General features: G+C 37.0%; 1 protein-coding gene across 1 annotated transcript in view; it reads left to right on the top strand.

The window, feature by feature from the left end:
* THSD7A (thrombospondin type 1 domain containing 7A) overlaps positions 1-26,625 on the top strand; it is a 273,039-nt gene that overhangs the window by 206,529 nt on the left and 39,885 nt on the right. Inside the window, exons 11-15 of the mRNA XM_013183445.3 lie at positions 620-735; positions 4,956-5,088; positions 6,944-7,047; positions 16,495-16,689; positions 20,020-20,283. Coding sequence (XP_013038899.1) covers positions 620-735; positions 4,956-5,088; positions 6,944-7,047; positions 16,495-16,689; positions 20,020-20,283 — 812 coding nt within the window. The remainder of the gene's footprint in view (positions 1-619; positions 736-4,955; positions 5,089-6,943; positions 7,048-16,494; positions 16,690-20,019; positions 20,284-26,625) is intronic.

The raw sequence follows: 26,625 nt of genomic DNA, 5'->3' as shown, positions 1-26,625 counted from the left end.
GAACTGGGAAGGTGACCTGGGTTAATGAGTCCCATATGTGGCAGTCTAATAATCCCTTCTATATACTGATCAAGCCTCTTCTTAAAATAAGCAAGGTCTCCTGTCCCTTCTGACGGTCTTCCGCAGACTTATTGATCTGGTAGTTTCAAACCGTTCCTGGTTTCTGTCATAATCATGGCCAATTTATACCTATATATTCCTGGGTTAGCAGCATTATTTATGCCAGATATGCCTCTTGCCAGAATTTATGCTTCTAGTAAATTTGTGAAGAGGTAGAAATGTATTTTGCTAGACCAAGCTAGATGGCTTTTCTTTACAATAATGTTGAAGCTTTAAAATAACAGTGAAAAGGAAAGAGTCTGGAATGGCAGATGAGGAATCATGATTTTTTTTTTCTTCTTTTAGTTCAATCTCCAGGTGCAGAATGCACCAGTTTTGGCTTGCTTCCACCAGAGATATTTCAATTCTAACAGGTTTTGTTTTTGAGCTCTGTCCTGGTGAGTTCTGGGCAACTAGCACTCCCCTTGTGTACCTGCAGACATTCAGTATCTCTCATGATTCACCACTTCACTGCAGAATGATTGTTTATTTGATAATGCTTCTTTTTCTTCTTTTTTAGATGCCCCGAGAATCTCCGACCAGAAACAGTGAGGCCATGTCTGCTTCCCTGTAGGAAGGACTGTATTGTGACTCCATTCAGTGACTGGACATTGTGTCCTTCTTCATGTCAAGATGGTAATTTTATCCATTGTGTGCTAGTAGAGAGATTTTAAGAAAAGAAGTATAGTCAGATCAGGAATCACTTTTGGCAGAATACTTACCCCCACCTTCTTCTGACGGTGGAAATGTAACAGTTGATACAGCAGCTGCAGGGAAGTAGTGTTTCTGCCCATAGAACAGTGTAGAAAATTTATTTAGTGGCCTCTAAAATCCATTGTAACTTCTAGTTACAGACTCTTGTCTCGAAGGATGTCTTCTATTTTCTGTTTTGCTTATTTTTCTGTATTTTCCATAAGTATCTATTTTTTTCCATTTTGCCTGTTTATATGTGGTGTGCCTTGGCAGCCAGGAGGGCCAACTGTATCCTGGGGTGTATCACGCACAGCATTGCTAACTGGTCAAGGGAAGGGGTTGTCCTTGTGCTCTGCACTGGTGCGGCCTCACCTGGAGTAGTACTGTGTGCAGCTTTGGGTGCCGCAGTATAAGAAAGATATAAAACTGTTAGAGAGTGTCCAAAGGAGGGCAACAAAGATGGTAAAGGGTCTAGAGGGGAAGACGTGTACGAGGAGCTGAAGTCACTTGGACTGTTCAGCCTGGAGAAGAGGAGACGGAGGGGAAACCTCATCGTGGTCTACAGCTTCCTCACAAGGGGAGCAGAGTGGCAGGTGCTGATCTCTGCTCTCCAGTACCCAGAGACAGGACCTGAGAGAACGTCATGGAGCTGTGACAGGGGAGGCTCAAGCTGGATATCAGGAAAAGGTTTTTCACAAAGAGGGTGGTTGAGCACTGGAACAGGCTTAGGGAAGTGGTCACAGCACCAAGCCTGACAGAGTTCAGGAAGTGTTTGGACAACGCTCTCAGACACATGATCTGACTTTTTTTTTTTTTTTGGGGGGGGGGGGGGGGGGGGGGGGGGCGGCGGGCAGGCCTTGGGAGACCCAGGAGCTGGACACGATGATCTTTGTGGGTCCCTTCCAACTCGGATGTCATAAACTGCCTTTTGCATCTTCCACTGATAACTAGTGTTGCAGATGAAATCATACACTTCACTTGTAAGAAAGTAGCAGCAATATGTTTGTTGATATAATGTAGTGAGTGATTTAACAAAGCTTAATCTTAAATAAGACAGCAACTTAACATGATTTGAGATGGCAGGGTACAGTTGATTATTTTGTTGATTATTGGTTAGGCATTAGAATGGGTTGTGCAGGGAGGCGATAGAGTCACCATCCTTGGGGGTGTTTAAGGAAAGGTTGGACGTGGTGATATTGATGGTTGGGGATGGCTGGACCAGATGATCTTGGAGGTCTTTTCCAACCTTAATGATTCTATGATTCTATGATTCTGTTTACAGCATAGAGGACAGGGTAAGTCAGACATGTTGGGAAGACTCTCCCATTAAGTCATGAGGTTCAGGGTGGATCCCCTCATTTTCTAAACTCATTGAACCTTAGATATAAGAGCCTAGGTATGGCTGAATCAGCCCCTAGTCCCAGACTTGGTCAGTGGTTTATATTGAAAAGTTTGAGGGTTATAAGTGTACAATCAATCCAAGATATACTGTTTGCAAAGTTTAGCAAGCCATTAATCACTTACCGAGGATCTGTTGTGGCAAGAAATCTGTCACAAGGAATAAGGGATCTCTGCAGCAGGCATGACCTTGAGTGGCATCCCTGCTCAAGGGGAGATCCTGTCATGCAACCAGATGCCATGCAGAAGAGCTCAAAGGGCTCTTGGCCTGCTCACTCTTTATGGGGTGAGATGATGGACTAATAGTTTTACTGTTTTTTTTTTTTTTTTTTTTTTTTTTTTTTTTGGCACATGTTCCATCAGCCCTCAGCTGCTGAGGAAAACGTCTGTCTGTCAGCTTCTTCAGCACCCATCTTGAGCCAATATTGTGATCACTATCTGCCTGAGCAAGGCCTTGGGTGCAGCGGCCAGTGTTTGAACAAGGCAACAGTCAGACCGAAGGCGAGAAGGGGTGGAAGGGGGAGCACACCATCATGACTAGTCACAGGGTAGACATATATCTCTTAGTATAGCACTAAAACAGATATTTCTGCAGTTGTAGAAACTGCATTTGAATTGTCAGATTTTGCCTTTAAAAGTACATATGCTGCTTGTTCATCAGAAAACCTGAGGCTGTGTATCCCAAGATATATATGTATATTAATATAGTTCGGGCAAAACTCTCTAACTTTTGCCTTTGCTGTTTTTTTTTCTACCCCAAGGAAAACAGAAGGAAATTTAATAAGCAAAATTAATAAGAATAAGATGTTTTTTAGTTGATGTTAATGGTCTGATTTAAATATGCATTGCAATTTTAATACACTTGGCAAAACCCTTAAAAACAGTGCAGGTATCGGTTGAATTTTTATGACATTATAGTTGTACATGAAGTTGAAGTGATGACTGGCTTAATATTGCCTACATCTTTCTGCCTTATCTCTTTTTCTTTTTTAAGCTTAAAAGGAGGTATGTTTCTAATATCTACCATTACGGACAAAGTCTGTAATACTCCTTGTTCCACAGGGTGCTAATCCCTGTGCGGGATGTGATGATTACTCACAGCTACCATATTATCAGAATGTAAGATATTGTTACATCAAATATATGTACTTCAAATGTCACAGTCTATTCTTCATGCTTTGTAAAGGACACAAACATAAAGTCATTTTCACAGTAATTCATAATAGAACTTAGTTCATTCTAACAAATAAAAGAATGGTTAGAAAGATTAAATTTATAACCTTTGAAAAACACCAGATAATTAAGACCATTGAAACTGAATCTATTATATATACTTGTTCATTATTAAATACTGTATTCTTTTACATCAGTATTAATGGTTCTTGCTGAAATGGTTTTGTTGGGGTAGATCATCTTGGACAAAAATGTTGTCCTTTTTTCATTTTTAAGAAAGTTATTGATTTGTTGATCATATTTTCATTAATATTGACCACAAACTAGGATGTATTCTTCTATAAAATAGTGTATTAGTTAACCAGTATGGGCATTTCTTCTCCTCTGTGTGTCAAACAATGTTTTCATACTACTGCACAAACTTTTTTTTTTTTTTCCCATGGGCTTTACCCATTTGTGTCAGCAAGCCAGTCAGAGGCTTTGGGCAGCACGTCTGTCTTGTCCCTTTTGCCAGCCCCTGGCTTCTCCTGGAGCTGATTGACTCAGGAGCAGAGGGTTTTCTCAGTTCTGAAAAAGCAGCCAGGTGGTGGAGAGCCACTGCCGGGATTCTCCTACTGCTTGCTCCTAATTATGATTGCTTGGCTATGGTCCAGTATGCTTCTGTGTTCAGACAAGCTGCAGCTGCTGTTGTAACCCACCAAAGCTGGTATCAACCCAGTCAACTGAATGTCTGCATTACAGCTCTCTGAAAAAAAAAAAATAAAGTAAAATAAAATAAAACAACACCAAAACCAATATTTTTACCTTAAATATTTGTGCATTAGCTATTCCTATGGAATTAACACAAATTTGTGGGTTTTCCCTTCATATTCTGCCTGAAGCACAGGTATTTGAAGTGGAAATCAAAATTCTTATGGGAACTATTTACTATTTATCATTAATAATGAATGACTATAATAATTAGAATCTATAAACTGTAAATTCTAGACTGAGAAAATAAAAGTTCACTGTTATATGTAGAATATGTTCTTTTGGAATATTTTGTGGATCTTGGTAGGGTAATGCTTGTGGGAAACAAGGGTATAAAGAGCAGAATTAAAGCCCATCCTGGAGATAACCAAGAGTGTAAATTAAATTTGTTATAATCCTGGCTGTAGAGATTAGCAAAAGGCAATTAGATTTTCTGATTGAGACACTTAGTGAATGGAGAAATAATGAAATATAATAATTTCTCTCTGTTAATTTATGTTTCTAGTTTTGCAAGCCAATGATTAAAGCATATTTATGCTTTGAAACTAATATGTAGCAGCAGACTGAGATGGTTGTTCTTGTTCCCTTAGACAGTGTGTTCACTTTGGCTGTATATTCATTTGGACGGCATTGTTGTTGCTTTCTGTTTCACTCTGCTTCTAGGTCTTTAGCTGAGATTAAAGTGTTTTATCTATTGGGCTTAATTTTCTGAATATGGACAAAGTGGTATGTTACTATTATAGTGATTGACTCAAATACCTGTTACGTTAAATCTTATTTTTCTCTAATTACTGTCATCCCTCTATAGTAGCAGGAGAAACAAGTTTTTCTACTCTTTGCAGGAGATGTCGTAGTAAAAAAACAGTCCCGTCACCGAGTCATTATCCAGCTCCCTGCTAATGGTGGTCGTGAGTGCCCAGACACTTTGTTTGAGGAAAAAGAATGTGAAGCTTCTCCCGTCTGCTATAGCTACAGGTAGTGTTTATCAACCAAAGGCAGTTTATGCATGATTTTTCAACCTTTACCTACCTCTAAAGTTTGTTGAATTCCACTTAAGAAAAATAGGATGCTTGGCTAAATCAAGGTTTCTGAACAGATATGTACACTCAGTTGGGCCCACAGTGTATCAAGACCAACATGTCAACATTTTCTTTCCTTTGAATTGGGAAATTATGTTTTTTTGTTTGTTTGTTTGTTTGTTTTTTACAGTTTCTTTGCAGGAACATTGCAACTAGTAAGAATTGGTTTCCAAGATAAATCTTGCCTTGCAATTATTTTGAAATTCTATATGATTAAAAAAAATCTATTTTAAATTATCTAAACCAGTGAAATGCAGAGTCTATTTAGAAGAGCTCAGTTCTGCTGCCATGCAGAAACATACTCTCCATTTTTCCATTCCCATCAATCCAGAGATGACCCACCCATTGATACATCCCCTAACGTACAGTGTTGACTGATCTTCACCAGAGAAGGCTGACAATTCTAGCAGGTGGGGAACACCACTTTAACTGCTTAAGAAAACTTTTGGGGCAGTTTTGCAACATCTGTCTGAGTGGCATGAGAAAGCTTAGATGTACTTGATAAAATAATAAATATGAGGGTTATTTTTAATGTATAATTTATATATTTGAATTGGAAGCCAATTTTTTTCCAGTGGACAGAGAAAAAGGCTTGCTAATTTCCATGAAAACACTCTGTTGCAGAGGTACAAATAGAATTTAATTTTATTTTGGCCAAAACAGATTGAGATTAAAGAAATATGTTGCTTTCATCATCTGGTAAGAATTATCATTGCCAATTCATTTGGAGGCAAACTGTATGTAACTGAAAGATATGAAAGTATGCAAAACAGCATTGGGAAAGCTATCACAGTGAATACTCCAAGGATGAGAGAAATATAATTTGAAATCTTTTTCTAGTCAATACCAGCGTCAGAGTTATATCCTTTAAAATACTGTCTGCTCCTCATCTATTTAGAATCTTCAGTACCAAATTTTACCTGAGCTACTACAGGATGATGTGCTAAGTAGAAGTAGCAACTAGAGTTGCTAGTGAGTGGTAAATGAGGTGATTTGGTTTTCATGACATGAACTGCTACTGAACACATTTTCTGCATATTTCCTTTAGTATCTTTCTGACCTGTACACATGCTGTGACAGGTGGACTCATGCACTCAGATTTGCTCATGAATTAGTTCAGATATTAGCCAGCAGAGGCAGGTTACAATGAAACTTGAGGTAAGTGATTTGATCACTTTATACAAAAGAGCAGAAGATGATCTGAGCAGTGGATTTAGGGTTTTTTTTGCCCTCACTCTGCGTAATTCAAAACACTCTGGATTATTTTGGAACTGCGACATTAACTGGACTTCCCTGGATTACATTTAAAGGCCTAGAGTATTCTGCAAAACTAGAATAGAATTTTGTAGAAGTTTCTTAGCAGTTTAAATTACAGATTAAATAATATAGGCAGCACAATATTTCATTTTTTTAATCGAAGCTTTTTTCAACTTCTTCTTGATTGTTTTATTTTGATATGATCTGGGCCCATACACTGCATTGGATCTCTTGGTTGGCTCCACATTTCTAAGGTGCTGCCACTCGGCTACCCTAGACCTAAGTGCTCTGGGATCTCCTGAGGCACTGTTGCAGTCATTTAAACTCACTGTCCCAGTGCTTTGCTGTGTCTGTGGTAATTTTTTGCTCCTGATTTCACCTTTTTGGCATATTGTTTGGAAGAAGCAGCTTGGCAAAGGAATTTATTCTTTGTGATTTTATTGCTACAAATTTAGATGAATTGTTTCTACTTGATTATTTCATCCTCGTTTCAGGTGGAAGACCCATAAGTGGCGCAGGTGCCAGCTAGTACCATGGTATGTGCGCCAAGACAGTCCAGGAGCACACGAGACTTGTGGACCTGGGCTACAAGCAAGAGGTTAGAACCTGTTGTTTATTCCGCAGATGTCTATGGCTGTACTGGTGTGGGAACTGCCTAAAATTCAGTCATTGTAATTTAGCATTAATTTTACTTAAATTTCTGGGGATCAGCAGAGGAAAATACTGAATGCTAGTATAGTAGAGTGCATCCTAACTGGTATTTGGCAAATGCTTTATTCATATAATATCAACTTTAATTTATTTTTAAGTACTGATACTGCATCAGTGACTAATTCATGGTATTATTTGTTGGGTTTACTTCACCATCCTTACCTGAAGCACATTTCTGGAAAGTTTTCTCTGAAGAGAAATAATAAATAAATAAATAAATAAATTTTTTTTTAAAAAAAAGGAGATAGGTCACTTTATAGTCTTCTTTTTGTGGAAAAAAAATGGAGCAATTTCACCTGTTAAAACATGACGTTTTTCAGGTGGCAAGGTTGTGAAGACATTGAATCATAGAATGGCCTGGGTTGGAAGAGACCTCAAAGATCATCTAGTTCCAACGCCCCTGCCATGGGCAGGGATACCAACTAGTTGATCAGGTTGCCCAGGGCCTCATCTAACCTGGTCTTGAACACCTCCAGAGATGGGGCATCCACAGCCTCTCTGGGCAACCTCTCTGGACATGTTTATAAGTATATCTGTTAGACCAAATGTAAGACTTTTGTTACCTGTAAGGATTGTTCAAAGAATTAGGATTGGAGAACCCTACAATAATTTTGGGCTAGAGGAAGGCTGTGGAGGTCCTGTTGTCCAGCCCTCCACTCATAGCAGGGCTAGTTTTAAACTTAGATCCCACCCAGCCTGGAGAAGGTTGCTCAGGGATGTGTCCAGATGAGTTCTCAGCATCTCCAAGGATGGAGCCTCTCTGGGCACTTGCTCTGCTTGTCTGCTCTTGTGCTGAAAACGTTTTCCCTAATACATGTTTTGAAATTTCCCTTGCTGCAGTTTGTCTGTGGCCCCTTATTCTTTCACTATATACTTCTGAGAAGACTCCAGCTCTCTCTTCTTTATACCCTTCGATCAGGTGTAAAGAAGGTAGCTGTAGAGAGTAATAGGAGCACAAGAGGTGCAGGACTTTGCATTTACACTGCTAAAGTTCATGAGGTTTCTGACAGCCCATTTCTCCAGGCTGTCAAGGTCCTCTGAATGGCAGCCAGACTTTCCAGGTAGGTACTGACTGCTCCTCTCAAACTGGTGTTGTCCTCAAACTTGCTGAGGGCACTTTCTGTGCAGGTTGTTAAAGATGCTAAACAGAATTGGCCCCGGAATTAACCACTGATGTGTAGCTCTCTTAAACAGCTGCCAGTTTGACTTCAAAACCACTGACCTTCCAAGGCCAGTGACCCAAATGTTTTTCCACTATTTGCATTTAATAGAAAATAATTTTAACAGCCACGTACAGCTTTACTGTCACCTGTTTTCACAGAGAATTTTGTAGATTTAATAGAATTGTGTATGTGTGACTGTTTATAGTAAGGAGATATTTATAGGTGCATTAAATAAACTCAGTATGAAAATAATTACAGTTCCCACTTACTGTGTTACAGTAATTGAATTGCTTTGAACTACTAGTCAACCCTGAATTTCAGGAAGGTCTTTTGCGTTTGCTGAGTGCAAACTTCTATCTGTTAAAACAATATTGTCTCAGCAGATTGTAGAATTCCTGATAAAGGACACTGCGAACTGCAGAAATGAAATGTTATGGTCATTAATTTCCTTGCAGTATTAAATGAGGTTATGGTATACTTTAAAAAGTCAGAGTAAATCTTAAGCTAGTAACTTCTACCATTTACACAGAAGGTGTTACAGGAGATCAGTTTAGGACTTACCACGAAATGAAACCTGGAGGTATTGCCTGCTAATATAAAAGACTTCTGACTGTGGTAATTCTTTCAGAGGTCTATCACTAATGCAATCTATTTCTAGCAGCTCTGAAGGTTATATTCATATAACACTGAGAAAATAAGATTTCTGTCTTTGACGGTAGGAGTTCAGTACAAAATGTTATTTTCTATAGATGTGTTGCAGTGCCTCATTCTAATGACTTGGCCTCAAACTCATTAATAAAGGATAGCCAATTATTGTGCATGCAAATTGTATTTTATTATTCCATGTCATGAGAGTTTCAGGGTTTTTTGTGTGTTGATTGGTTGTGGTTTTTGTCATTGTTTTTTTAAGCTCCAACTTCAATCATGTGTATTACACATATAGTAAGCAATACATGATTTTGGAATTACTGATTGTATGTTTTGATAGTTTTGTATAGGTTTTCTCCTACACAGGGTATTAATTTACTCCCTCTCCCTTCTTACTTTCTAATTTCTGCCATGAAAACAGCGATGTGTGAAATTTTAGTGGTGCACGTTACTCTGGTCCCCATTACAAGAGTTGATTTCATGCAGGGTGCTCTGTGAATGGAGGCTGACCTGAATGCAAGCTTCTGGATGATTAGATTCTGCCTTCAGCAGTATTAGAAAGATTTCATGAGTTTTTGAAGGAAGATTCTTGAAGAGGTTTTGTCCGTTCTCCCTGCTGATTCTTAGCTACCTCCTGAATACTTAGCTTCTCAAAAATAAAGTTTCTACAGACTGTGGAAAACTTTGCATGATAGTATATTCTTAAAAGTTCTGTACTACACATCATTTATTTAAAGATTATTTTGTGATATAGATACAGAAAAAGACAAAACTACTACGGTGCAAGTCCTTTTAACTACCCCCAAATCAGGAAATGCTAAACAATGAAATATGAAATCTGTTTGGTATAATATTTTGATACTGCATTTATAATGTGATAGTGAATACAGATATTTTGAATTGTATATTTAAGCATTTTTTGCTGATTTCTCTACAAATGTTTACAATTTTATGAATGTATATGTAAACAGCAAAAAAAAATCAATGGAAAAGGCGTTCGAAATTTCTGGAGCTCATGAATGTAGAAATCACACATTCATCTGTTTCTATTAACTTACTTTTGAAGATGAAGTGAAACAAAATTCTTGTAGAAGTCAGTCCTTTGGTTTCCAGTGGATTGTCATTTCATTTTTTGTTTATACTCAATAGAGCAGTAATTTCATTCTTGTATGTGACAATAGTTCTGCTCTTTTTCAGCCTGAGATATTGCCAATGCTATTAGTTTATCCTGTTTCTGATGTGATTGCCTACACAAGAACGCTGTAACAGACAGTAACAGCAAATGTCTTAAATGAGAAGGAGTAGGAAGGTATACCAGGGAATAGGCACATCTGACTATGCACTCATTTGCAGTTTATTTTCAACAAAATAGTCTGTACTGTTCATATGTTAGCTAGAAAGATAGTTACATCTGAAGGAAAAACTAGAAGTTAGAAATCATTTAAAATTATTGGTTAGATGACTGATCTTAAGAATGTCTGAATAAAGATAAAGCATATGCATGCCTTGCTTTATACAACAGCTTTACTATTCACATTTCCATTCTTCAGCTTTTTTTGCCACATTGGTCTTGCTCAACAGAAGAGAAACTTGGGTGAATCATAAAATTTAGAATTGTGATTCATTGTTAAAGACAGCTCTGTTTCTAGCTGTCTTGTGTAATGGCGGTTTTGTTACAAATCATGTCAGTTTAAATGAACATGTCAGAAAATTAGAACTTGGGTCAGTGCAGAGGAAAGAGAAGGAAGGGGTTTGGTGGTTTTGCTTTTTGTTATATGAACGGATTTTATTTAGAATTTTTTTGTTAGTTATTCATTCAAATGATGGGAAACTATTTATATCTAAACCCAAGTATTGTAACATTGCATTTAATACTTGAGAAGCAAATTCATTGTTGTAGTCATTAATTTATTTGAACAATGCAGATAGTTATGATAATTGTGCTGAGTTTCTATAATGAATGAAAATTTGCAGTCTTATCACTGGTAAAATGTCTTTTAACAGTGGATAAGTAGAGCAAGAATTATTCTGTAATTGCAGTAACTTAAGACTTCTAACTTGCTCTTATTCCAAACCCTCATGAAAGGGTCTTATGAGTGCATCAGCAATGAGTTTGAAACGTCCGCTTGACCCTATCAGAAAGCAACAAGAAGCAGAGAGAGAAACCGTGTTTTACTACAACAGCATTTATGGTTGTGTTTATTATCGTAAACTGTTACTCAGTTAACAAGCGTAAATTGACCAGATGTCTTGATGAGTCACCTGAAACCCGGGAGGGAGAAACATGGTATGTTGGCAAATACAAAATACAGAATCTGGAACAAGAGAGCAAATGCTTGATAAAACCAGGCTTCTAGTATTGGATGGTGATGTGGGCTATAAAACTCACTGTGGACCAGGAGAGGAACCTGCTCCAGCTAGTGTGCTAAGAGAGACTGCTTTGTAATTCTTACTGCCAACATTTATTTAGCACATAGATAACTTCAAAGCAGAGGTCTGCTCAGTGAGATAGATTAATGTATAGTTTGAAATTGTGAACAGCTTCAGCTCAAGCAGTTATACATGATGTTATGTTCACATCTTAAACATCTATGTCAGTAACCCTCAGCTCCAGTAAAGTCTGAAGGAACTTAGAAATCCAGTTCAAATCCCTTTTGAATTGTACAGGAAAGCCTAGGAAACTTGCTTTCTAAAAGAGGTTGTCTTGCCAGTAGCCTCTGCGGGTTTAAGTAGGGTTTGTTGGATCACATCCCAGTGCTAGTGAAGAGGACGTATAGCAGATAAAAAGCTAGAGTGCCCAAACCGCAATAGCCTAATCACATCACGATGTATATGGATGGATGCACAGGGAAGGGCTACCACAGTGACTGAAAAGAGATTTGCAAAAGGATGTGCAGCCTGCAGTCCTTGCCACCATAAATCTTCCTCAGAGTTTTGTAAGAGGAATGGGATGAATATTGTGAAATCTGTCAGCAGATTCTATAACAGCAAGAGGAAGGTTATTTATAAAATTTAAGCAGAAGCTTATGTAACCTTGCTGTCAGACAAAATATCTCTGAATAGCTGTACTTGCTGTCACTGGGAATTGGCCGTTATTAAAGGTCTGATCCTGAGGTCTCACCATGTTTCGTTCACAGGATGTGTCTGGAGTTATTTGAAAGACTGTGAAGCAGGGGAATTGGAGGAAGATTCCTAGGATTGCCGTGAGCACACAAGGTGCCTTGCAGGCTTGTTTGAGCTGTGAGGAGGCTCAGAAGTAGAGCTGGTGGTCAGAAGCACTTTCCTCTCATCGCAGCTAAGTAGGGACTGTAGCCTACCTCTCTGGACATTGCTTACCTAGAGGGGGGATTTGCTTTTGTTACACTTGCATGCCCTCATCAAAAGCACAATAAAGGAGACAAAATGACAAAGGACTGCTGCTTCTTGATGGAGCTATAAACTACCATTTTAACACCATCGAGATTTAACAGATGAGAGTTCCCTTTTCTCTGGTTCGTATGACTAAAAATTCACTGCAGATGACAACAGGCAGCTTCAGGTTTTTTACTGAAAAATTTGGACAGTAGTGCTCCAAAGCATTATTTACATTATTTATTTATTTATTTATTTTTATTGCTAAAGCAAGAACCAAAATCTCCAGACAACTCTTTTCAGCAGTAACACGTTGTTACTCTTTTTGTCACATAAAGAACTCTTAGGCTTACGTTATCCCATTATTGGCACGTGCTTCTGCTTAAGATACTTCATGATAGAATTATTTTATCATGCAGTGTCTAGTCAGAAAAAGCTGGTAAACATTGATGAAGTCATACCCTAGGCAACACTGATAGTAGGTGTAAGAAAAATAAGTGTGTGCTGGAATAATTTTGCTTTTCTAGAAATGAAGCAATGATTTCACAATTGAAATATTTAACAAATGAAAAAATAGCACAAATGTGTTGTAAAACAAAGGACATTAGGGCACTTTCATTTACAAAGTACTGCTATTTTTAGGTGTCTGTGGGGTAACCAAATCTTGCATCTCAGTGGAATCTCAGTGAAGTACATTAATGATGGGAACAGTGTTGGCAAGATCTTTATATAAACTTGTGCATAACAAGACTTGTTAAAATACAGTCTTAGTGTTTCATTATGCCACCAACAAATGTATTAGCCTGTAGTCCCCTGTGACTTAGTGGAAACAATGCTATCAGATAAAATTTTAATTACATCAAAGTCCCATGTCTAGAAAATTTAGACTGCCGTTTATTTCACACCTTTCTTCTGGGAGATAATTATTGTTAAATACCAAAACAATTTCCTAAGTGAATAGTTTCCTTGTTAAATTTGATTTTTCTGTTAGCCATACTCCTGTTTTATGTTTTCACTTAACAATTACTTGTGCTTAATTCAGTAATAGAAGAACTGCACTCTTTCCATTTACTGCTAATGTCTGTAATAAATGTGACATGGTTGTATAGGCAAAATAATTAGTCTGGCACTGCATGGCTTTATAGTAGTTGAAGACATTGCTTTGTATACTAAGTTAACCATTGATCTCAGTGACATTTACTGAACATAATTACAGAATTGCATTTGATCAAAGATGCAGGGGCTGAATTTGCCCATATTAGGCTGTGTGTGAAAAATGTACTCTTAACATCTCCATTAAAAGTAAGGGCATTGCTGATGTCAGGCAAGACATTTAGCCAAAATAATGTGTTAACGTTATGTATGCATTGGTCAAAATCTTGACTTTAAGTAATGAAAAAATAGCCACTGTTCTAACAGTCAAAGGAGTATTAACCTTTCAAATGTATACCCTAATCTGTGGAATAACAACAGTAAAATGGATCCAGGTCCTGTCAAATAGAAATAGTATGAATAATTATGGACAGTCACTCTGAAAATTAAGATTTGGGAATTGATTTGGTATGCCAAGCTGTCTTCTAATTTGTCTTGTTATTAAGGTGAAATATTTTGGTCTCAAGAATGAAGTTTTCCTGCTTTGATTGCTACGGTTGAACTGACAGTTAATCAGGGAAGAAAAAAAAAGGTTAAACCCCAGAAGAACTTCTCACCTGGGTCTGCTTGATGTAAATTTGATGTACTAATATGATTCTGAAAAAAATTATGGCACAGCGAATATCTGTCTTCAGAGTAGTGTTTAATGACCAAGGAAGATAGAATGAATATTGGCTTTAGAAAAACTCAATTTAGCTAGAAAGAATGTTCTTCAATGGACAGTGTTTATGGCTTCTCAAAGGATTAGATGGAGAGGCGGTATCTAGAATGGGTATTAAACTTTTGAGGTTGGTTATTAAAAGTTATTGGGTTAATCAGTGGACAAACCTTTAGCCCTTTGCTAGATACAGTTTTCATTGCTAAAAATGGTGTCCTGTATCTCCTTGAGAATGTAGTGAAGATAATGCAGTTAGTTTTGCTGATGAATTCAACTTTGGCATGTGCATTCAAGACAGAGGATTTAGGTTTGACCTCTGGAAATTTCCATGTAGTAGAACTTGTCTGAACTATGTTTTTCCCCTGGGGTATCTTATGTATGTTATTAGCTGGAAAGAGGATCTCACAAGAATCCCAAACCACAATCCAGGTCTGCATTAGAAGATGCTGGTTTGACTTGTGCTTTTTTGTAATATTTGGATAACTACAGAAATCCTACAGGAGGTACAGCTCACACACATCATTAAAATTGTTGTTATATGGATTTTAAAATTTAAGATATTTGGTTTTGCTCATTGAATCGTTCTATCTGGAAGAAAAAAAAAAAGGGGGGGGAAGGGGGGTTCTTTGTATAACATCCACCAATAATAATAGGATTTGACAGAGTAATTGTATTAGACAATGTACAGCTGGTCGATCCCCCAGTAAGCGCAACTTAATGCAGTACTGAGCCTATTACAAACAGTGCTGGCAGCCCTACACCAAAGGGCAGTCAAGGATCAGGCAAGTTGTTTGCTTAGTATCTCTAGAAGAACAACCCTCCCCCCTCTTTCACGGTGTTTTACCGCAGACGTGGAAAAAACAATTCACTTAGGGCCTTTAGGTATGTTTTACTAGGCACATAGGTTTGAAACAGACCATTTGGGTCATCAAGTTCAACTTCCTACAGTCATCATGAAGTAGAAATTTAGAACTATCAGAAGAAAAAAAGCTTTATCAGGAAAGAAAAAAAGGTTTTTGCACAGGTCACGAAAGACTTCCAATTGCCTTGAAACAATCATAAAAAAATACATACATTTCATCAAGTATTCCTCCTTCCTCTGGAAGGAAAAAATCATGTATAGCTCATTTTCTGTTTTATTTTCTGTTTTATTTTGAAACTTTGCATTCAAACGTGTTTTTTTTCTCCAACAGTTGAACTTGATTATACCATAATAGTTTGGATGGTAAAATTTACATTTTTTTCCAATTCGCATATCAATAAAACAATTATTGTCAGTACAATTGAAGTACTATGTTTAAATTACGGAGCAGTGTGTAATATAAAACATGATATTCTGTCATATGTATAGAGAATGATATATTGTGTTTGGATGTAATGTTGCTGCAACAATTGGTGATCCAAATTACTTTCACAGTCATTATGAGAAACTGCATATACTGTGTGCTGTCAGATGCCAAGAAGCATAAATATGATTCTATTGTGTAAACAAACAACTAGAACTTTCCAATCTAGTTACTGCATAATAACTTTTATGGTTTTGGGGGCTAGGAAATAAAATGAGATTTACTGAGGCTTAGGTTAGAATAATAGATAAGCAACCATGTTAAAAAAAAATCCACGAAGAACAGTAATAGAACATTGTTAAAGCCTATATTAACAGAACAGCCCTATTTGTAAATCCTTATATTCCAAATACTTCCTTTTGTGCCACCTGTGGTTTTTTAAAGAAAATTATTTTTATTTTAAGAAGGTTTTGTTCAGGATGTGGCTGTCCTATAAAAATTTGTGCCCCTACATGTTGGTACCCCACCCACAGCAAACATGGTTAGTCGTTCAACTTTTTTACAAGAACAAAACCTTCTGAAGAACATTGAGCAGCAATACTGCTGCAAGTGGCTAAGCAGTATTTAGAATATATTTCTAAATTTTATGTCTGTCCCTTTTCTAAAATATATGCTATTGATACAATTTTGTATCTTATGCACTACTCAGCTACTTAAAGTGTCATTTCAAGTTTTTAAATGCCTGAGTATTAGCCTGTCTTTGTAGGAAAAATGATAATGTGAAAAGCAGTACAACAGTATGGATAACATGGTGCAGTCTTTATAATATTTAGAGTTGTCTATAATTTTTTTTCCTGGTAAATACTGATAGAGAAATAGTAATTTAAAGAAAATCTCAAAAAAAGTCAGAAATATCAAATGTATTAATTCAAGATATAAGTGATTTAAAATACTAGGCTGTCGTATAGCTATTATGGGCTTTCAATGTGAGTTTGTGGTAGTATGTTGTAGACTTACTAAATTAGAGACATCCATGAAAAACTGATGAATTAAACCCCATCCTTTTTTCCTTCTAGCAATTACTTGTCGCAGACAAGATGGAGGACAGGCTGACATCAGTGAGTGCCTTAAATATGCTGGCCCCTTACCATCCTTAACACAGATATGCCAGATTCCTTGCCAAGATGATTGTCAGTTTACAAACTGGTCAAAGTTTTCTTCCTGCAATGGGGACTGTGGAGGAGTCAGAACAAGAAAACGCACTCTTGTTGGTAAGAGTAACAAGAAAAACAATGCATCTTTTATTAATCGTTGCTACTGTTTTGATTAAAGCCTTAGTTGTTCTGAGGCTCCCTTATGACAAGCAAGCAACATTTATCATTGGAACAGGAAGCAGACCCATTCTTACTGTCATGCTCTCTATAGTTGGTGGAACAACAACAACAAAACAGAGATCTCCTGCTTTATGTATCAAACGCTTGATCACAGTGAAGTGGCTAGAGAGAAGTACGGATAACAAAGGAAGCTGGTGTTTCTGCTCTATGGTGTATAGATAGTAAAGTGTAAAGCAGACCATTTCTCTTTCTGACAGATAAGTCAGCATTATCTGTAGTTGTAGGGAGGTGGAAAACTTCAAGCGGCATAATAAACCAACGATCTGATTCAGAGTCTGAGGAAAAAAAAAATTCTTTACCTGCATTTTGTTGAGCATTCCATTGTCTTTACAGCAAAAGGGCCATACTTGTTTGGTATTTAAACGGTTTTCATAACTTGCTTATTCGACATCCTGATTCTGCATCCTGTGCACAAAGAGGTAAAAGAAGGTTCACAGGATCACAGAATCTCCACAGCCTCTCTGGGCAACCTGTGCCCATGCTTTGTAAACACTTTGTAAACGGGTTTACTGAGCACCCGCATAGTAAACAAGTGCTTCCTGATGTTTAAACGTAACCTCCTGCTTTCCACTTTGTGCCCATTGCCTCTTGTCCTGGCAATGGGCACCGCTGAAAAGAGCCTGGGTCCATCCTCTTTGCACCTGCCCTTCCAGTATTTACAGACATTGATAAGATTCCCCCCCTGAGCCTCCTCTTCTCCAGGATGAACAGTCCCAGCTCTCGCAACCTCTCCTCATAGCAGAGGTGCTCCAGTCCCTGGATCGTCTTGGTAGCCCTCCGCTGGACTTTTTCCAGCAAGTCCATGGACACCTTGTAGTGAGGAGCCCCAAACTGGATTCCAGTCTTCCAGGTGCAGCCTCAGCAATACTGAATGGAGGAGAAAGATCACCTCTCATGACCTGCTGGCAGTGCTGCCTAATGCAGCCAATAATACCGTTAGCCTTCTCAGTGGCCAGGGCACACTGCTGACTCATGTTCCACTTGGAGTCCACCAGGACTCCTAGGTCCTTTTCTGCAGAGCTGTCTTTCCAGCTGAGGTGGCCTCCAGCACGTCCTGGTGCACAGGGTCATTCCTCCCCAGGTGCAGGACTTTGCACTTCTCCTGGTTGAACTTCATGAGGTTCCTGTTGGCCTATTTCTCCATCCTTTCAAGGTCCCTCTGGATGGAAGTATGGCCATCAGGTGTGTCAGCCACTCTCCCCATTTTTGTGTCCTCTGCAAACCTACTGAGAGTGCACTCTATCATCCAAATCATTATGGAAGATGTTAAATAGTCAGCATTGCACCCCAGGGTACACTGCTGGTACTGGCTTCCAACTAGACTGGCCATACAGCCTTCCCTTGTCTGAATGTTTGCTCTTTAAAGTTCTTTGTGTTCTCAGTTCTGTTGTCATCCAGCAGCTCAGATCACTGCAAGAGGCAATACTCTGCTTAATTTTCTGCCTTATTTTTGACAAAACTGTGAATAATCTTTAGTGTATGAGTTTCTTCTTCTTTATGAGGGTCTTTCTCTGTTTTGTGATGCTCTGTTTCTTTGTGTCCATGACAGGGCTGTCCCTTGAAATTCCTTGAGGTTTTACTTAAAACAGTTTTTCTACTGATGTCCAGCATTTGCCACGAATTTTTCCTTGCTCTATGTTGTGGACACCCTTCCACTTTGAAAAACATTTTCTTCAACTCTTTTTTTTTTTTTTTTAAATTTTAATCTGCTCTTTTATTTCTGCATGAAGTGAAGAGAAAAAAAAAAGCAGGCTCTGCTTTCAAATTGTAACTGAAACCTCAAGAGTGCGACTTGGCCTCTGTCACAGCACTATTTGCCAAGTAGTCTATATTGTCTACGTTAGAGGCAAGGTAGCTAAACAGGGTACCCATTGGCAGTCTCAGAAAGAATATGATAGGATAAAAACCCTATCTTCCATTTCATCCCTGTAGACAGCAAATAATTAATATCTTCAGAAATACTTAAGAAATGTGACTGTCTTATAATTCCAATGAACTTTATGCCAGGCTTGCTTCCACATGTGGGGAAAAAAACCCTAACACTTTAAAAAAAAAAAAAAAAAAAAGGCAAGAAATAATAGATTGTCTTACCACACTATCAATACTGTGAGATTCTTACCTGTTATGAGTTAAGTTACCCCTTCAGATTTGCTAAAGCAGTGATAGGTGCTCTGGTGCTTTCTCTGTTGCAATGAGCTACCATACAGGTAACTGGGAGTGCGTTCATAATCATCCATAGTGAAAATGATGATGATGAGGAAGATATTTTTAGTATAAAGTTGTATTATCAAAAGAAAACTCATTTCTTCATGTGCCATCTTTTTATTGTAAATAAACGCAGGAGTAAATATAAGCACTAAAGGGGGCTGCAGAGTTGTGTCCAGTGCTTAGGTTTGACAATCAAGGAAAATCCTGCAAAATATTAAATTATCGTATCATCTAAGTAGCAGGGATTTTTTAAAACTGCTTCTGTGAAGACTTCTTCATCAATATACATGAGCTGTCATATACAGAAAGGAAAATAGAGCAAACTTAACCATAGAGAAAATTAAATTTAATGGGGGTTGGGAGGTGAGTTGGATGTGTACACTGCAGTTTGGGAAGAAAAATGATATTTGAAGAGAAACAAATTCACAGAAGGAGCTTTCTCTAATACTGAAGAGGAGTGGTAATTATTAACAAAATGTTTGGTAACAGGTGGTGAATTTAAAGGGTTTTGACATTTTGAAAGAAGGCAGTGTTGTACCAAAGATGCATGTTACATCCTCCTGCAATTTTCTTCAACTTGAGAAAGTTTTATACAGAGATTTATTTATTTTTTATTGGACTGCACACCACTGTTGAAATAGGGGGAAATTATATATTTATTTATTTGCAAACTTTTTCAAACTGCTTTCAAAGTGCTTGTACACCCCATGTACTTTTATCCAAAGTAAATATAGATATATGGCTTTATCTTAAGTTACCTTTGTGCAAACTATAGACATTTGTTACTTAAGAAATTCAAGTCATTAACCTAAATAAATAAAAGTGAATGTAAGTAGTTTTAGGAAAGCATATTTTATTTCAAGAATGTAGATTTGCAAACTTTGGCCTTAGGTTTGTCGTTTTTGGAAGATTTATCTTAAACTTACAGATGGATTTTTTTTTTTTTTTTGAGATTTAAACTGATACAAACTTTCTAAAATAATTATTTCTTCTTTCTAGGAAAAAGTAAGAAAAGGGACAAATGCAAAAATTCTCAGTTGTATCCTCTGATTGAGAATCAGTTTTGTCCATGTGATAAATATAGCGCCCAGCCTGTGGGAAATTGGTCAGACTGTATTTTACCTGAGGGTAAAGTGGAAGTATTGCTGGGAATGAAGATGCAAGGAGACATTAAGGAATGTGGACAAGGCTATCGTTACCAGGCCATGGCATGCTATGATCAAAATAGTCGACTTGTGGAAACATCACGATGCAACAGTCACGGTATTTAGAAGTTTCTTTTCTTTCATCGATTTATCCGTCTGCTTTATTTCATTTAACGTAATATCTGTACAGGTAGAAATAGCAGATTGATATTTATTGCTAAGGCTATGTTTTATCCCAAGATACCTTCAAACACAATACACATTTTGTAAGCTTCTACAAAGATACTTTATTGCTGACTCACAAAACAGAAAACTTTATTTTTACTGATTACTACAGAGTAATATTTAAAAGTTAAATCACAGTAAAATACCAACTAGGTGTTTTAATAAATAAAAGGCTAATGCTGTCATTTTTCCAGAAAACTGTACCTGTGAATTTGAGAATGAAACCACTTTTGAAGAGTCAGATCCTCAAAAAATAAACAGAGACCGCACAGGACTATTTTGAAAAGAAAGATTTTTTTTTTTTTCATGAAATAAGCACAGATTCTTTAGATAGCTTTAATCTCCTTAAATAGCCTTATCTCTACCCCTTCCTCTTCAGTGCCTTAATAGATATGCGTTGACCTGAGTTCAACAGCACACAGTACTTTCTCTGTGTAATTCTGTCATGTGTAAATGTAGGTTGCTTAAAGACTTTATATTCTTTATGTTCACATTTCTCTGGGAGGGAACATTTGCATTCCTGAAGAAGATGTATCTATAGTATTAGGATCAAAACTGGCATTTTCTGATTTTCAGTGAGCCAGAAGTGTGTTAATTTACATCACTGGAGTTTTTGTGTTCATTTGTTTTCCTGCTTGCAGTGCAAAAAATTATCTGAGCTATTGGTATGAAAAACTGGATGTTAGTCTCAATGCCATTAAAAGGTCAATGTAAGTTTAATTTGTATATGTATTCTAATTTATATGTTAAATTAAGATAGCAGAAATTTCATTTATTTACCTGAATGAAGTTAAAATAGCTAATCAAAGGAATTGAATGAGTTAAGGAGATTTTAATTATCACTATTAATTCCTGTTTAGAGCTAGGGTAAATTAGAAACTCTGAATGCATGAAGCCAAGCTGTGCCATCTTTGTGATTAAATGGAAAAGCAAGCATTCGACTTAATATCTCAAAGCAAAGCTGGAAGATAATTTTGTGAATAATTTTCTCCAATGTTTATTTTTACCCCAAGTTATTTTTTTTTTTTAAGTGTAGTTAATTTATACTGAAGGATAAGCAACTAAAATCTATTTAAATACATCTGAATGTCAAATTTGGCTTATTTTTTCAGATAACTTTTTTTTTTTTTTTTGATAAATCATATTTTGGAATGACTGAAAAAATACCTAGATCTTAAACTGCCATGGAACAGCAAACCTGTCTTTAAGCTCTGAGTACTTACAGTGTTCTTTAGTTATGTTCTCAGCTGTTTGCTCTCGGTGTTGAGGCCCACAGAGAATTAGGCCTTGTTTTGTTCTTTTGTATAGTCTAAAAAGACCATGCTATGCTTTCTAGGCCTGACAGGGAGTGTTTGCCAGCTTTGTGGTACCAAACAAACAAACAAAAAAATCAAAAAAAAAAGCTCTCTAATGACCAGCAGCTGTGTGAGCACAGATCTGCTTGGGCTTGGTTGTTGTCCTGAGGGAATCAGCAAGGTCTTCAGGAAGCTGGGAGGGAAAGCTGGAAAAATCTGTGGAACAATCTGAATTGGTCAGAAGCTACCATTATAAAATGCAACATTGAAAATTTTTCCTATTTTTTTTTGTTTGACTCTTTTTAACTTTAACTAAATGTGACCCCATGTGAGAAATTCATATTCTTTCAGCATTGAGTCCAGAGTGACCTTGGTCAGTGAAAAGTAGAAAATAGTAAAAAGAACTGAAGTCCATGGGAAGCCAGAGTGGCTGATGGCCCAATGCCAGACTTTTGATGTTGACTTGAATAATGGGAAGGGACTCTCATTTTTTTGTGACAACAGCTGAGAGAAAACATGCAAGGGAAGCAGCAGTTGTCTGTCCAAGCGCAAATTATAGGTACTGTACACAGTAGGTAAAGTGCTGCTTTAGGTAACTTGCAAAAAGAAGTAGGAATTGTTCCTTTGCATAGAAAAGGCGTGGACTTTTCTGCTTTCGAACCTTGGCAGTGCATCTTGAGGGGCTTGCCACAGTGGTACAAAATGTCACAGGAAGTCACATGATTATCTGCTTCCTTTTTCGCACTAACATCATAAACCCAAAGAGAGGTAAAATATCTCACTATGTGTATAAGACTGGTGGTGAGAGACTTGGATATTCCAGACACCAAAACACTGTGGTATATAGAATTTTATGTTACACAGCTCAGGTTTCCCACCACATGTGCTTGGTTTCTTTCTGGACAGTATGCAACATCCTGCCTTTATTGCAATATTCCTCTTTGCAGCAGTGATTAATAAACATATTTGACTATACTCCTGTGTCTTTAGAATGTCTGTTATAGAATAATTTGAGCTCAATGTGTTTTTCTTTTTCAGTAACCTTAATGATAGCAAATAGCTTAAACCAAAGCTATAAAAAATAAAAATAATTTCGTATCAAGAATCAGAGAGACAAAGGAAGAAAAAATGGAAACAAAGCCTTTTCTCAACCATTTTTGTTTACCGTTATAACTCTTCATTGTAGCAATTTCCAGTCTAATGGATTTTATCAGTGAATGTCCCCTACATTGACCACAGTGACCACAATGAATAATGAAACAGTGGAAAAGCTACTGACAGAATATTGCTATTGTACTTGCTATACCCACGGCTACCGTTTACATGCCATTAGCACTAGTAGACCCCAGAGAGACTCTTCCCCAAACATAAAATAGCTTTGATTTTTTTTTTCCACAGTTCCCATTTTCCCCATTTTTTTTTCTCACTGGAGATTTGAAGTCTCTTTTTACTCTCTTTGTAAACTGGAAAGGTTTTTGAGTCATTGCTATATTTACTCTAGATTGGAAAGCCTGAAGCCTTTGGTTTTTGTTCCTCTTTGTGTGTGTGTGTGTGTGTGTGTGTTTTAAGTATTTTTATTATTCTGATTTCTTTTAAAAAAATCTTAAGGTATCTGGTTCTTTGATTTTTTTTCCCTGCTTCATTACATGTTTTTGGTAGTGAAGCACAAGGCATCTATGCGTGTTTTCTCATCAGTTCCATTTGAGGGAGAGACTGCCTTTCTCTTATCCATGGTGTAATGCATAGGCAGATGAAGCCTGGAATTACTGTTGAACTAATCCTGCATTCCTTGTGCATTCTAAAATTGTTTGACAGGGATTTCAGGTGTACAGGAAATGAGATATTTAATCTGACTCTGATGCTAAGGAATTGAACTGATGCTAAGGAATATATCGCTAAAATTATGGTTTCCTTTCCAGTAGCCTTTCTAGAAGAAAAATCTATTATTGATAGGTGTTATACATGCACATAGTACTGCAGACTATTTCTAAGGCTTATCTAATTTATTGTTTGCCTTCAGCATTTTTCCAGGTTTAGCATACTTTTGCAGTTACAAAGGGGCTAGAACAGATGATATAGATGTTTTAATATAATTTCAGTGTATGTTTGCTGCCTTTTCTGAATATCTGCTTTGTATTCATGGATTATGTTCCAATGATTTGTTTTATTTTTCTGAACATGGATAAGCTGCTGTTTTGCCAGTTAAATCTTACTTTATATCTTGCCAGTATTTATGATGTTTTTCTTGCTGTTTTCATGCCTTTTGTATATGACAGCTCTTTAGTTTGGCATCACCTCTAGATTTCAGTGTGCTGCATGTTTTTGTCTTTAAGAACAAATATAAAAGCTATATTATGCCAAATCAACAAGGGACTTCTGTGGTATCACAATGGTTATCCCACCTGCTAGCAAATAAAAGTGCCTTGTAGCTTCCCATCAATCTGCTTTTAGTTTTTCAAGCTAAACTTGACAGGACTCATAACTCAAGCGTGCTTGGTTTATTTTTGTAAATTCTAACATAGTTGCTTATTTCCCTGTGGAAATGGTAGCATTGAATTTTTCACTAATTTTATACTTAGCACAAGGTAGAGTAAGGTTTGTCTGCTATGTTGTCTGCTTTATTCAGAAATCTGTTTTACTGTTAGTTCTTGTGAATTTTTTAGTTCTTTTCCAAGTAGTACAGTATGTAATCACAAATGGGATATGATTTTGCAAATTAGCTTGGACTAGAAAAGAGATCAAGGTGATTATTTAAGGGAAATGTTTTTTGTGTAGTGCCCGACTTTTACTTGAACTTCTGTTATCTCATGACATTATGAGATAGGAAATGGGGGTAATTGTACTTCTTCACCTGTGACAACATCCTCTAAATCTGACAAGAAGGGCAAACTATACCCACACTGATGTTATTAATATATCATGGAATATGTCATGTGATATACTGAAATGACACAAGAAACTCAAATTGCAAGACTGTCAAAAGTTTTATGTAAATACTGCCGGGTAAATTTATGAAGCCATGAATAGGTTTCTGTTACCAGTCATGCTGTTTTGAGTGGGAGGAATCAGAAGACAGACCTGCTGTGCAATGCCAAAAAATTCATAAGCTGTTTGTTTTGAAAAATGTTGTGTGTTTCTAATCACAGTTCAGTTGACTTCCTCAGAAAAGAAAAGGTGAACAGGAACAGAAGAGTAAATACTTCAGAGATCTTTTTACTGCTTGACACATCTAATTTCAAAATGTTTGAGAAGAGGTAACTAACAGTTTCAAAGAAACTGAGGAGCTAAAGGAAGGGCGCAACACAAGGAAGGCCCCTAATTTTGTAAGAGGTTTCATGCAATAATATTCACAATTTTGAGTGTAGCTATAAAATCGCAAGTACGAATAGATTTCTCAATAACTCTGGAGTGACCGTAACTCTAAAATAAGGAAAGGCAAAATGTGGTTAAATCTGTTGTTACTGCTAGGTGTGAACACTGGAGGGGCAGGGGGCAGAGTCCTTCCGAATGTGGTCCTTAGATTTCAGTAGCTTAACAAGTACTTCAGAACAAATCCTAAACTAACAGCTGTAAATAGACTTAAGTTTCAGCTGCAGAATGAAAAGATGCTTTTTCTTATTCTGTTTTTATGGGTTTTTTTCCCCAGTATTATATATGCCTAATATTTTGATTTTTCTTTTTCTTTCCAAACTTGAGCTACATTTATTGATAAATAGATAAATACCATTCAGCAACCATTTAAAGTACTCTGCCTTTGTTATTTTTCAGCCATATCAGTTCTGCAATGTGTGGGCAGGAGCTAACAGCTGACTCTTTTCAACAAATGTGGCAGTGTCAGATCAAAGTGTTAACTGACCTGTTGTTTACCTGTTTTCCTTGGTGGAAGATGTGTGAACTGCCCTTTCTTTGGTTTCTGCTTTGTTTCATTACTACCTAGGTAATTTTACTGGAGAAATATAAAAACACACAGTTCACTTGATACTCACATGTAAGGTTGTTCATTTTTCCCATCAGAAAAGCAGCAGGTTTCATAGCTTTATCCTTGTCATCAATAATATTCTGGAGCTCTGTGGGTAATGACAGGTATCTGCCAACAATCTGTTCTGATGTATTTGTGGGAAAAAAAAAAAATCAAAACAGAGTCTCTTCATGGTCCCTTTATAGTGTATTTTGGAATTTTCATGACAACAAAATCAGAAGCACACCACTGTCATGCTTATGAACTATTTAGTTTTCCTCCATCATAGCAATTGTAAATCATGACCCACATAAGCTGGGAGGTGGTTATATATGTGTGTGTGCAGCAAAGGCAAACACAGTAGCATGGCAGACAGATGCAGTGTTTTTATATAGGTCGTATTACCCTTCTTAATTCATGTCAGTTTACTGCTAAGACCTTAGGCACAGTCAACCAGTCCAGGATAGTTTGTCTGCTGCCTTATTAGTGTGAGATTATTTCCCCCTTTAGCATTAATTAAATGAGATGCATTGATTTGTGCTGACTCTACAAAGCCCTCCATGGCTACAAGGCTTATGCAGGGGATTAGAGAGGAATATCTGCGTATCAGTGAATACTTTTACAACAGCTGCTGGGAGTATCAATGTGAATCGAGGAATTTTGTATTTAATTGCTTATGTGTATAATAGTAAACTCTCATAGGTTGTAAGTGTCTACATTGTCTAAGATAACAGAACTTGCAGTATCTAGTTGTATTAGGACTTTTTAAAAATCTTCTTTTACACTTTTGGTATTCTAACCCAAAGTTATGCAAATTTACCAACAAAAGATGACTGTTAAAATTTAATTGAGATTTTCTGTTGAGTGTTTATTCTAAAATAGATGTATTTCCCATAGGAGTTTCTAATACAGTATGGTAATAGGCTTATGTTCTCAAAGTGGTATTAGGATACTTTGCTATTTCATAGCCTGTATCTCTTCT

Source organism: Anser cygnoides, chromosome 2 (assembly GCF_040182565.1).
Source record: "Anser cygnoides isolate HZ-2024a breed goose chromosome 2, Taihu_goose_T2T_genome, whole genome shotgun sequence".
In the NCBI taxonomy this organism is placed as follows: domain Eukaryota; kingdom Metazoa; phylum Chordata; class Aves; order Anseriformes; family Anatidae; genus Anser; species Anser cygnoides.
The sequence above is the reverse complement of the archived record's forward strand: the minus strand, read 5'-3'. Positions and strand labels throughout refer to the sequence as shown.